The sequence below is a fragment of the Channa argus genome, chromosome 1, assembly GCF_033026475.1.
Source record: "Channa argus isolate prfri chromosome 1, Channa argus male v1.0, whole genome shotgun sequence".
Taxonomy (NCBI): domain Eukaryota; kingdom Metazoa; phylum Chordata; class Actinopteri; order Anabantiformes; family Channidae; genus Channa; species Channa argus.
The window spans coordinates 28,864,197-28,878,148 of record NC_090197.1 but is presented as its reverse complement, the minus strand read 5'-3'; the positions used below and the strand labels follow the sequence as shown (position 1 = coordinate 28,878,148).

General features: G+C 39.0%; 1 protein-coding gene across 1 annotated transcript in view; it reads right to left on the bottom strand.

Moving 5' to 3' along the window:
- slc30a6 (solute carrier family 30 member 6) overlaps positions 1-11,942 on the bottom strand; it is a 46,561-nt gene extending 34,619 nt beyond the window's left edge. The window contains exons 1-4 of the mRNA XM_067512239.1: positions 11,734-11,942; positions 10,401-10,447; positions 9,088-9,174; positions 2,335-2,419 (exon numbers count right to left, since the gene is read on the bottom strand). Coding sequence (XP_067368340.1) covers positions 2,335-2,419; positions 9,088-9,174; positions 10,401-10,447; positions 11,734-11,911 — 397 coding nt within the window. The 5' untranslated portion in view covers positions 11,912-11,942. The remainder of the gene's footprint in view (positions 1-2,334; positions 2,420-9,087; positions 9,175-10,400; positions 10,448-11,733) is intronic.
- Positions 11,943-13,952: the final 2,010 nt, after the last annotated feature.

Sequence of the window (13,952 nt, the reverse complement as noted above, 5' to 3'; positions counted from 1 at the left end):
AATCAGACTGGAGCTTATCCAAACTGACTCTTGCTAATTTTATTTCCTGAGTGTGTCTGTGTGTGTGTGTGTGTGTCTGCGCGCGTGCATGCTTGTGCATTAGTTAAAAGGGGACCAGACTTTGGTGTGTGTATACAGTATGTGCATTTAACTCTAGCCCACTGACTGTGGAGAGAGAGTAATAACGCAGACAATAGTAACATGCTTTTTCTAAAATTCTCATTTATTTTTATAGTATTTTGCATACAATAACTGCCTATCGTTCATGATATTGCGATACAAATTGTGGAGCAATATAGAGAACGCTAAAAGTTTTTTGTCTTTATTTTATTTCAGTTTTCTATCAGACTGTTTCATTTTATTTTAGTCATTAATTTTCTGTTGGTAATTTATGTTATTTCAGCTTACAGAAATGTTTTAAAGCCATTAGTTTTTATAACAGTTTCCATGTATAAAAACCTAATAACGATTTTTGAGTTTTCATGGAACCTTAGACGTACTGTAACCTTACCTAATCTTTACCTTAAACCAAGTCATCATCAAAATTCAATTTTAACTTCCTCTGAAAACATTCCACTGGTTAATTCTACTTCCATTTATCATTTACTTTTTGTCTCCAATCAGATACATCAAGTGAAGCCTCTATGCCAACAGGTAAGACAGAAAATAAAAATCAGAGATAATTTAATAATCCAGATTGTAACCAGTAGTGGAGCTACTGATGGAGTTTAGTTTTTAAAATGCAAATACTCTGGTAGCAGATGGACTTTCAGACTGGTCTGAAAGTGTGAAAGCTGGGTTTGCTGATCCTAAGTGGAGAAGACAAACCATGAGGTGGAATCTGACTGACAGTATTGAAATGTGGCCACTGTCTTTTCTCATTGTCTTCACTGAGGCTGAGTATTGACAGCGGTGTTGCTTTCCCCCCATTTGTTCGATAACTTCTGTTCTGAGCTTCCTGTCTGCATGACATCGGATGCCACAGTGGTGTGTGTGTGGTGTGTGTGTTATGCTGCAGTATTTGTGGGCAGAGCACATAAGCAGGGGTGAGGTTGCATGTTTTTCTTTTGATGGTAACATTTTCCTGAGTGATGGAATCCCTGAGAGCATTTAATGTTGGTGGCAGACATGATCCTTGCCGGTCGTAAACACTGACAGCTTAGCTGTATCCCCCCTCATTTGTAAGTGGGACTCTCACCACTTAGTTCACAGGAAAAAGATACAGAAAAGCTGCAAAACGAGTGCTTGATACTTGCCCTTCAGAGCTAACTTACTCTAGAACCATTAAATATGCAAAGTTCTCACCTGGTCTTTCATACCTAGTACTTCCTGTATGTATGTATGTATGGATGGATGTATGCATGCATGTATAGTTGCACATAATTTCCATATGTGCATTCTACAATCCCAAAAATGTCTATGATCCTTTTTGTCATTCTCCCATAAAACTCAGACTGCTGAACCCAAGCAATAGTTGTATATGAATTTGCTGATGATGGATTTAACTGTACTCAGAGAGGTTAAGTCACTTTAAAATGCTGAAAATGGTTTAGGGTTTAACCAGGGTACTGGCTCACCAGTAACTAGACCTTCCAGATACAGGTGCATTTATACTGCATCACTACACTCTACTGTGTGACTTCCTGAACCAACTACATTTAAAAAGAGTCAACACTTACATAAGTAAGTATGGTTTGATCACTTAACAACATCACCATGTTACCGCAAAACAAAACACCAGTTGTCCGTTAACCACTCTCTTTCAAAAGGTTATCTGTTGGCACACACACACACGCACACGCACACTGATGCTTGTCAATATGACAGATGCTTTCTCTGTGTTGTAGCACCGGCGGGTAAAAACAGACACTGTAAGGACTCTGTTTCTTCAACATGCCCTTTAAAATGCCATATTTTGACTGAGGTTACCCCCTCCCCCAGCCTCTCTCTTTCTCACACACACACACACACACACACACACACACACACACACACACAAGTAAATGGATCAGTCTGCACCACTGTGGTGAAACAACACTACAAACAGACTTCCTAAACACTTGATAACAGTGTGTCGTTAATTCTGTGGCGCATGCTCGTTCCTCCACGTGTGCTTACGTGCATGTACCTGTCAATCTGTATTTACTCTGTGTAGAAAGGCATCTCCTCTTTTTAATGTCTCTGTCTGAGTCTCAAAATGTGTTTTTGTCTTTGTTTGTGCGGTATATGTGTTTGTTTCTGTCAGTCTGTGTAGATCTGTCTCTCTGTGTGTGTCAAGTCGCATGTGTCTATCTGCATCTTGCTCTTTCACTGTGTGTGTGTGTGTGTGCTCACCCATGCTGTTAGTGGAGCTGCACCACATCAGGAGACAGCCGGTACACAGCAGGTTGAGCGCCCCAAATAGCAGGATTCTCCACGACTAAAAAAAGACAAGCAAACATAAAAAAACTGTTAAAGAACAAAATCACAAGGAGCAGTGTGGCTCAAAGAGCAACTGTCATATTGGAAGGCATGAAAGATAAATCTAAGTGTCAAAATATTGATTATCATGTCCCATTGTATCTATAACATCCAATAATGTTAAAAAGCAATACAGAAAAACAGTTATAAGATCTGTGCCTGTGCCTGTGGACCTATAGAAAAGTCTAGCCCAATATTATTATTATTGTTTAACCATTTCAATTTACACAGTGTAGACCTTTACAGCCATTATATAAACCTGTTAACCACTTAAGAAACTGACCAAAAATAATTAAATCTTCACCATGTTAGACCGTTTCATGCATTAAATTTCCTCTTCAAATACCTTACTTTGTACAGTATGAAGTCCAGAAATATTCAATTTACTATTATATAAAACAGACATCATTGCGTCTGTAGCTGGAACCACAGAATAATCCCCCTTTTGCTTGAAAAATAACTGAAGTGATTGATCAATGAAAATAGTTGTACAGTCAAGTAACGGAGGAGTAAACTGTTGAAAACTGTATACTCAAGCCTCAAATTTGATTATAATCTCAATCTGGAAGGACCCTATCTCAAAAGAGGGGACGGCGTACAACCCCCTTATCTAACACTTACAATGATAGTCTCTCGTCACTTTCGAGACCGCTCCACAATGTTCACAATCCTAAACTTGTGTCTCCAAAAACAACAACAAAAAAGGGGGACAAAACAACAACCTCCAAGGGGGGTTTCGTGAGAAGAATTAGCAAACACTAAAGGTTTCTCCAGTCTGCCCCAACACCTACTACAATATTTGTCTAAAATGTGCCAAACTGTATCTACAATTTGCCAAAATGTAGTAATCTTCTATAATTAAAAAAGCATTAATTGCAGCTCTACGCCCTAGGATACTTGATCTTGTGCTTTGCATAATGCAACTCAACAGCATCTTTCTTTAGACTTCGTTCATAGTCCACACACTCAAATTGTAATACAGGCTTTCTGTCATATCCACGATGATATAAAGCTCCTGCAGAACACCAAAAGACATCACACAGCTGTATTCACAGGCTGAGTAGTCCTCCTCTTGAACAGGGCTTCCCCCAATGTCAATCATGGTCCTGAAGCACACGCACTGGCAGCTCACCAGCCGCTGTCTAATCTAAATCCAAACCTACAAACTGACTGGGAGCTGCTGGATTTTGGCTGCCGGACGCACAGAGAATTTCCTGCCCTGCGGCTGACCTGCACTGCAGAGAATTTGGGTGAATTCTGTGGCTGAATGAGGTTTGGCTGTGTGGCCTAAAACGTTCACTACAGTCTAAATAAGTTCATCACAGAAACACCAGCTCAGGGGAAGGTCACATTCAGAGAACGTGAAAGCAGGAAATAAGAGCTGCTTAGCTCCCCAGTTAGAATATCTGGAAGTTTTAATCCGAAGATGGATAAAATATAGATCTAATTTTGAAACGCAACTATTAAAAGGACTTAATTATATGCCAACTATGCTCTGTAATAATGAGTGACATGGAGAAAATCAAACGTATGATTAAAAAATTACGTCTTCACTTTAGAACAATACAAAATATAGCATTTAACGTTTTTTTTTTTCTTCAAAGAAGCACCAAACATAATGTGGAGAGGTGACATTGACGCCTCCTTTGACAGACTCACCGAACAGCTCTGCTAGCAATGGAGATACTTTCTCTTTTAAGTGTTTTTGATCGAGGCTCGCCCATCTCATCACTCAGACAATTTCTGTTATTTCTGTTTGTTTAGCAAGTTCGCAAGAATCTTATTATTTTTAATGACTACCTAAAGCACTGGTCAGGACATGGTGGGAACAGCAGAGCAGGGACAGGGATGGCTGGACAGTGTGAACTGATTTTGAGGCTCTTGCTAGTACAAGCTCAGGTTGCATATTGTAGCATTAAAATGCTGTAATGACTAAAGGAGTTAAAAATGAGCAATCCCTTTAGTTATGAATTTTTTTATGAAAAAAAAACTTCAAATCCTGCATATTTCTGTTAACCATTCTCATGTTTAAAGTTAATTATATTAAAGTTTAATATGAGCAGAAACCCAGTGAAGTCAAACATAATCTTAACCTATTTCTGAGAATTTCTAGCAATTCCCATTTCTATCTGGATCAGTTAGAAATGGGAGCATAAATAAAAAGGCTGCATCAAGCTCTATTAACCCATCTTCATTAATCAATGTTTTAATGCACCATGCAGTGAGCACAGTGACTAAGGATCATCTAAATTCTTCAGGTGTATGTGGATTTCTACTATTTTAATTTAATTTTAATCAACTATTTTGAATGTTGAAGGCTTAATCTACTGTGCACGCTCTCTGAAACTTTAATGCTTTAAGTGTATTTTTTGGGCTGTCTTATTTATGTAGCCTTTATATGGCTCATTTAAATTGCACTTACAACTTACAATCTTGGCAACGTTTTACTAGACTGCTGACCTGTATAAGAAGTTATTTGTTAATCATGAATGTCTACATGTTTCATGTGCTACAACCTATTTTTGTTTAATGTTACTCTCTGCAGAAAGGAACCCTCTATGAATATCATACCAGTGTTACGTTTAGGCGAATAAATCCATGTGGTGAAGGTTAGCAGAAGGTGATGTGTTGTGGTGATGGGTAAAGGAAACAAAGATTGACTGATGTGAGACAGGGTGTGAACTGCAGTCTCTGGTTGTGAAGTTGACCCTGAAAGCCTTCAACTGACATTTTGTGGGACAAAACATCAAGGTTAACTTTGTGAAAGATACCACTACACAAACACCAAGAGAAAACACAGGTTGTGTCAGTCTTACTGTGTAACAAAGAGCAGTTGATTTTTTTCTTTTTCCACTGAACCCTTACACAGTTTGCCCGTTAGTAAATTCAGCAGAATTTTCAATGAAGAAAAAAATTTAAATAAAACCCTGATTCTAAACTCGCTCTTTAAAAGAGAGAGAGCGAGAGAGAGACTGTGTGTTTGTGTACGTCAAGAGGCAGAGAAACAAGAAATGGAACAAGGGAATGTATGTGTGTGAGTGTGTCCTGGCCTGTCACTTCGTGTTGGAGTCATATGCAGGGGTAGGGAGCGCCGAGTGCTGTGAAATCTACAATTACTGTGGTGTGTTGTGTTATGACAGCACTGGGGCGTCTGGTGACAGCACTAGCTAGCGACAGGCATGGGAGACCCACGGAGTGTGTGTGTTGGTGTGTGTGTGTTTGCATGTGTCTGTGTGTGCAAACAGAGAGACAGCACTCAGCCCAAAACATTCCCCCCCCCCCCCCCCCCCCTTCACATTCACACACACACAGCGCCTGGAGGAGAGTGCACTGTGGTTGAATCCTGACGCTTTGCTGCCCCCGTCTGTTCATCAGCAGTGTTTTCAGACTGTCTGGAGGCATAAGAGCATGCAGGCATATTGAGGTTATATGTGGCATTGGACTGACAGAGTTGCATTGCCCTTACAGCAGCTCAGTCACCAGGTACTGTATTAAATACAGACCCCTGCTGACGCCAGGCCTGATTGCGTCATCAAGAAAGTGCCATACCAAGTTGCCACATCATCTGACAGTGCCAGGCAAATGTGTGTCATCATGGCAAAGGCATGACTCATTTAGCCTGTGAAATATAAAAGAGGAACAAGGAGGAGAGGAAGATGGGAGTACATACATATGGGTTTGCTTTAACCTGCGTTGTGCCGCCATGACAATCTGCCAAACCTCACTTCAGGTGGGGATGAAAACACAAATGTCCTCTCCTGCTCTTTCACTACTCACATCAGACTCGCCAGGGCTCTGTGCCTCCGGGGTGGCTGTGTTCTCCTCTCAAAATAAACCTACTTACATAATGAATCTGCAGCGGCAGACTGTTAACGTGGGGAGAGTTTTCTGACAGAAACAAGATGACGCCCGGTCATCTCACTTTCCTTTCCTGCAGTCATGTCTTTCCTCTACGAATGTCCTCACCCCTATGTTCCAGTTCCATCAGGAAATTTTGTTACTGCTATTTGAAAACCAGCGCCCACCACTATAACCATGTAATGTACAACAAAGAAAACACTGGCTATTTATTAAGTGATCTGCTTCCCCACAAACCTGCCTTAGCTCAGACATTGTTGTAAGAAGTCTGCTGTGAAGGGCTCTCAACCCACTACAGATGCTGTAGTGGCTCGGACTGAGCCACTCCAAAATGTGGGTTTTTTGTCACTGAAGCCATTCTGTAGTACATATACTTCAGTTTTCAGTGTCACTGTCCTGCTGATTAGCCTAGCTTTTTCTGGGTTTCAGCTTTTAGACAGCCAAAAATCATTCTGCATCATGCCTTTGGAGTGATTTTAACTTGGCACCCACTTTTATAGAGTAGCCACAGTACCAAATTTTCTCCACCTCAGCTTTCCAGCTGACACATTTCAGTGTAAAACATTTAAAAGACATCAGGTTATATGTTCACGCTGAACCATAAGAACATCTGCTGACACAATGTTATAGAAAGGTAGAAAATATTAGACACAATGACCGCGAGCTCTTGCCTTTTTTCTCAGCATCTGTAAACCATACAGCCTTTGAGCTGTGCTTCCAGAATAAAAAAGAGCTGAAGGAGAAATCTGTCTACTCATCTGCTACATGTATACAAACTACATTACCTAGATGCATGTAAACGCATTTCCTGATTATCTGCAATACCTGGTTTCTTTATTGGTTATTAGTCATAGTCATAAATAGAACTGGGAGAATTTTTAAGTCAGTGCAGCAAATGTGTGCAGAGTTCCTTTTGCGTTCTGTCTTTGTCTTCCTATCAGAAATTCTCAATGATCAAATTCCACAATTTAAAAATGAGACAGTACTGAAAACTGCAGTGTGAATACGGGTCATGGAGTTGTAGAGTTCATTCCAAGCTAATAAATGTATGAATCAAAAAAGGGAAACACTGACCAGCTAAAATACAATAAGACGAGTGACAATGCCAAAATGGTTTATCACACAGCCGTAGAAGAGTCCCACACAAGTTTTTAAGAGGTTGGGTAAGTTGTGGTCATCATTTTTTTAAAGGCATACATAGACCCTTAATGTCTTTACATGCTGTCCTAGAAGCCTTTAAATGTGAGAGAAGGCACTCATTATTCAGATTTTATTAAAAAGCCCTGGATTTAAGGCAAAAGATGTCAAACAATTTCAACCAACCTGATATCAGACACTAATAAGAAATGTTTTTTTTTCGGCCAAAACACAAAAACAGGAGACATGATGCGAGGGTGAGGAGGCACTGAGGAAGCACATCAACTTTCACAGGTTTCAACTACGTCTGGCCCCTAAGCCATGTACAACACAGTGTAATCCAATCCGAGGCTCTATGGGGAAGCAAGACCCCCTGCCGGTGTGTGGTCAAAGTGGATTAACACACACACACACACACACACCTAATGTCAGAGATCCTGTTATGTTTATTATTATTATTATTATTATTATTATTATTATTATGTCTGTAATTTTTACATCCCAGGGCTGTTTGGAAGCACTTTTAGTCTTGACTCAACATCTGTCGCTGTTGTGGACAATTTTTATTGCAAGAATTTGAAATAAACATGTTTGTTTTTGTATCTTTTCTTTAGGTGGGTAATCAAGACATTACAACTGTTGTTGTTTCTTTTTTCATCACAGTGGGTTTAGTGTTGCTGAGGTACAATATTTGTTTGTCACAGCCTGAAGTAACACATGTACATTTTCATCACCATAAAATCCTGGTTTAACATAGAAAGCCTAATTAACCACCTACCAAATGGAGAGGTTGGTGAACAACCAGAGGGCTGCAGATGTGGCACTGACTCAGAATTAATCAGTATGATATTCTGCATTTCTTTATGATGAACTCTACTCTCTATTTGGTGCTGTTACAACAAATGACCTGGATACATTAGATTTACCTATATATTTATATTTATCTATTCACCTGTATAATCACAACCTTGACATAACCAAACAACACCACCTGACTCAAGCCTCTAGAATTTGCACCTAAAAAGTTATAAAACAATAATCACCTGCGATCACAAAAATGACTGCCCCCACATCAGCATGAAAAAGGAAAGAACAGTTTAACAACGTTTGGCACATTTTATCACCGTAGCTAACATTGTGAAGATGAATCTACAAACTATGGAGAACGGGTTTAAAGGGCTCTTGAAGGTTCCATATAGATATTAAAATCGATTACAAAAAAACTCAACAATAAATCAGCTAGAATAACACAGAAACATATACATGAACTAAGAAGCTAATGGTATTTTCCTCCGAGGGCTCATCCCTGCTGCTTTCACTAGAACATGGTGACCTACTAGGAAAACAGGATTACCAGAGGTGTTTTGGTTGGACTCTGTGTATGAGACACAGAATCAAACCAGCTTACAGCATAATGGGATTATAAAGTGAGGATTCTCCAGACACTAACTACTCAGTGAAAAACCAAGGAGAGGTCTGGATGGCAATGAGCAGGGGGATTTTGTTGATTGATAATCAAATACCAGCACACAACCGAAAAAGCTGAGATAAGCACAAATATGACATCTGATTTCAAGACAAAAACAAGTGCTAAATTAAACCTTTACTCTTCATGTCATCACACACACTTACCCGTCTGTCTGAGGTGACCAGTCTGAACTCTTGCAGGAGTTTCCCAAAAATTGATCTGTGTGTCTTCCTGAATGGATGAATGGTTCCCTGCAAATTTAAACAATATGGATACTAATTACTACATGATACACATTACATAAAATAACACATGGGAATACATAGTGACACTTTAGCTGATGAAGAATATAACAGTAAAACATACTGCCAGCAACCATAATACATTTACATTCGTGCAGGTCCATCAACTCTAATGGTAAAGCAGACTTAGAGATGAAGCTTGGTCTACACTACCACCTTGTGGTGTTTTCGGTGTATAACACAGACTCTGAACTCAAAGAACCTGCATAACATTTTGTCAAAGATCTGACAGACAAAAATGTTCGGTTCAGAACAATGACAGGCAGAAAGTGTGTCCAGGATTTACTCTTTGAATTTGAAAGCCATATGAACTTATTTTTGCTGTGGACATTTTATTTTTAAACTACATTGTTTTTCACATATGCATTGGATTCCTGAAATTCCTCTAACTTTGTCTGGAGGTGTTATATGTGAGAACACAAATGTCCAAATGAGACATTTCAGACATTATCAGACTTTATCATGCAAGCCCCCAAGTACAAAGTCTGGCTTATGTGTGTGAGCCCATGCGTGGTGCAAGCTGCTCTATCTAGAATTGTTGGGAGGATTTAAAATGAGCTAATGGCCATGTTGATGACAAAACACTGTTCCCAGCATCCTAATTTTTTAAAATCATGTTGGGCCCTCTATACTCGCTGACCCCACACTGAGTTCAAGTAGAGTTAGTCACATGAAACACTTCAGGCTCGGACAATCTCCTGCTGTGTGTTACATGTGTAAAACAACTCAGTGTAATGTCCGGAGTTTTTGTGAAATAGCCTTACATCTTCTTTTCGCTAAATAATGAAATCAGTGGTGTTTCACAGCCACACACACATATACATACATACACATACACACACACACACACATTTTCAGGTACATTTTTTAAAAACAATTGTATCTAAAAATTAAGAAAACCGACCTTCTAATATAATATCTGTATACCCAAAGAAACATTATGTGCAAGACATTATTGCGACAGCATTGCGATTAAAAGAATTCTGAGGTTTGTTATGATCAAAGCTTTAGATCACAACAGAAGTTTTTGAACTGTCAACTGAACCCACAATAAAGCAAGGAAGGAACATCAGTTACCATTTTACTTAATCCCAATTTTCTGCCTCTACAACAATTGTGCTGCTCTCAATAATATAGCTGCCATTATAACTAATAAAGCCCTCGAGGCCACTTACCAAGGCATATGTGTCATGCTCATGCTTTTTCCTGTGCATGGGGACATCTGTGGAATAAAACAGATTTTCACTGTCAACATGTGATACAAAACAACTTCTTCCTCTCTTGGAGTTCAGTTAAAAGTGCTTTATAAGTGCAAGACCATTTATTACAAAGAAGCCTGTTTCTCCACCAGTGTACACAAACACTGACAAGTGTTTCATTTGTCCAGTCATCAATTGAAATCATGGCAATAACATTACAGACAGCTGATGTGACCTGCTGCTTGAAATTTGAAGCAAACAAATTTGAACCTGCCCACCCAGATATATTATGTGTGTGAAAGTGTGTACCCGGTCCTCTCTTCACTCACTAAATCCATGGGGTGTTTGTTAAGTTAATTGTTGTTATTCAGAATACATAAACCGCTAATTATAAGAAACCATTTGGTTACTGAGCTGTTCATATAAACTTGTGTCCAAGTCTTGTTGACTTTAAGGCTAGGGCTGATCAAGATTATCCAGCAGAGTGAGGATAATGCCACAGACAGTTTAATGTAAAAGACGTGTAGCTATTTTTTATTTCTGAGGGCAGTCTTACAAAGAATCACTACGTGTTAAGAAAAAAAAAACAGTAGGAAACAAACTCCTTAAATTCAGAAAAGCTCTGCCACTGTGTTTACTTGTGGTTTCTGTATGATATAAGAAATAAACACTGGGATAAATGTTGGAGACACGGATATTTTACTGAGACACAAACATGATAACATCGAAAACTGATGACAAGAATTCAGAAGAATGAAAAAGGACCTCCAATAGATTGTTATGTCAAAATCAATATTTCATTTATATTTTATTTTAGAGTAAAATTAACTGGTATAGTTCATGTGGCCAGTTCATGTGTTGCCTACTATTTAAGAAGTTTTAACCTCAGCATTGACTTTACTTTTGATCAAATATTCCAATAAAAAGCAATAAATGTAACTTTACAACACAGTAACCACCTCTGGAATCCAATTTGAACTTCAAAGGTGCTAAATTGTTGCCTTACGTTAACCCTTTATCGTTTTGGTTGATTTATATTTGTGGAAGTGACTTTGCTTACAGGAGGTTCACTATTAGCATTACCGTTATTAGTCGGATACGTACAGCTTAACATAAACAACACATTAATAACCAAAACTGAGCTGTGGAGCACTGGACTAGCGTATGTAGTTCATTTACAATGTGTTATTGTTTGCTAAAAGTGAAAAAAATCAGTTAAGGTTCGCTGCCAAATTAGGAAACAGCTGTTAGCAAAACTAGCACGGCCAACGGCTCATACGCTTAGCTGTTACCCTTTAGCATAACAAACCTGGATCGCTGATGTTAATCACATCCACTGACACCATGTCAGGTTTATCCAGCGGTCCCACCTTCCTCTCCGTTACCCCGGAAGGAACCACGTCGGGTTTTGGGCCAATCTTTCGGGAATAAAAATCCCCGGCGCTGTGGTAGGACAAACCCGAAGACGTGGACATCATCCCGTCCATTGCAATTTTGCATTTCCTGTACCCATGAGCCTCTTCTACGTGGCTGCTCGGCGCATGTGCAGAAACAAGTTCTTCTGTTCAACATTCAAGATTCAAACAACTTTATTGATCCCGGGGGGACATTGTGTTAATGTGTTAATTGTGTTAATGGATCACTTTAGAAAAATAAAAATATCACATTTTAAAATATACCTGTTCTGTAGTTAAAGATGTATGTTTTCAAATCATGTACCATCATTTCCCACTTAAAGTTTACAGCATCATGTACTATTCATGCAGAAAAAAGTCCTCCTAAATGGACATCTCCGAGTCACATTCATGTTTACAGATCGTGTTCAAACTCAAATGATTACGACTTGAGTGTTTCAATTCAAATTTAAAATACTGTACTAAAAATACTGTATTAAATATGCACAGATGACCAGAAAGAATATCAGAGTAATTAGAGACATTTCACTGTAAGTTTCACAAGTGCCCACAAGTGTCTGCACCTGACAGCCTTGTGCAGAGGTTGTGGCCCCTGACTGTCAAGTTCAGTGTAAAATCCAATAGTAATCCTAACTTAGATTTTTTTTACGTAACTTTACTCAGTTGTTAACAATATGAACTTCCTACTAATTTTCCTAAAGTTAGAACTGCAGGGTGAAAAAAATCCCTCATCTTACTCATTGTTTTTGAGTGGAGCAAACTTAAAACAATCAAGTAAAGTAGCAACCAATGAGGCGATGACACTACTTAACCATTTGGAAGCAGTTCCCATTTATGCAGTACAGTATGAAGAGCGTTTAACATAATGGTGGGACTGATTTGGGGAAAAAAGCGCTCTTAGATGGAACGGGTGGGAGGGTGGGGGTCTGTCTACCTTAGTAGTATAGTATATAAATTCTTAATATTGTGGTATAGCATAGTATTGTTACAATAGTAATGTACATCCGTTAATTTTAGGGGGAAGGGTGTGGGTTTACATGTGTCCCCCGCATTCAATCAGCAGAGGTCCTCATTCTCTTCCTCTTGCTTCACCACATGAACCTCACCTCTCAGCCTACACTCAACTGCAGCTCACAGGTGAATAACTGCTCAGCCAGCACTCCCTCGCTGACTGATTGATCACTATAGGTTTCTGCTGCTTGACTCTCAATCCTTTGTTCGCCTGTCTAACCTGTTCCCACATAGATACACAATTTGTTTTTCAGAAATGGATCTTCACAAACCCTCATCTGTACTGTTCGTCTCTCCTCTGGAGTGTAAAACACAACCTTTTACTACAGGCAATGACCATTCGCCTGCCTCACTTTTGTACATGGTTTTCCTTTACTTCACTAAACACTATCCTTGAAGTGTAAGATACTCAGAAACTCAACTGACATTAAGTCTGCCACCTGTGATCTGCTGCTGAACATTTTTAAACAGTGACTAAGCAAAATAGTGTAAGGTGAACGTTAACCCGTCTTGTACCCCTGGAGTTGACATCTGTATTAGGAAGTATCAGCTGCAAAACAGCTGGATAAATACAATAGATGTTCAAATGTTGTATATTAATGAGTATTGAATATACTTCTTTACAATCCCTACAGTAATATTTATACTCCAAGTAAATTTTTGCACTTGGACTTTAGGTTTAGACCTATTATATGATCAAAAGCAACGTTAAAAAAGTACTTTACACTCAGAATTGTTGCTTGGCCAGTACCTCATCCTTGCCTGCTTTGTTTGCTGTTGTACTAATAACAAAGAACAATTTGTTGGCAGTAGGCTGGGGTGGATGGAGGGGTCAGCAGAACAGAAGGTTTTTCCACAGGAGACCAGAGTTAAGTCTAAGGAGAAACAACAGTTTTTTGCTTTGTTGTGAAAACTCGTCAATATACATTATGTATACATTATGTACAGTAAACTGAAGAAAAAGCACTTAAACATTTTATCAACACCTAAGTATGTCTATTCAGACAGCTAGATAGAAATGTCTTACTATTTATCATCAGGTTATAGGTTGTTGCAGGGCCAACAAACCCATTTACTCATTGTAAAACAATCAAGTACAGTA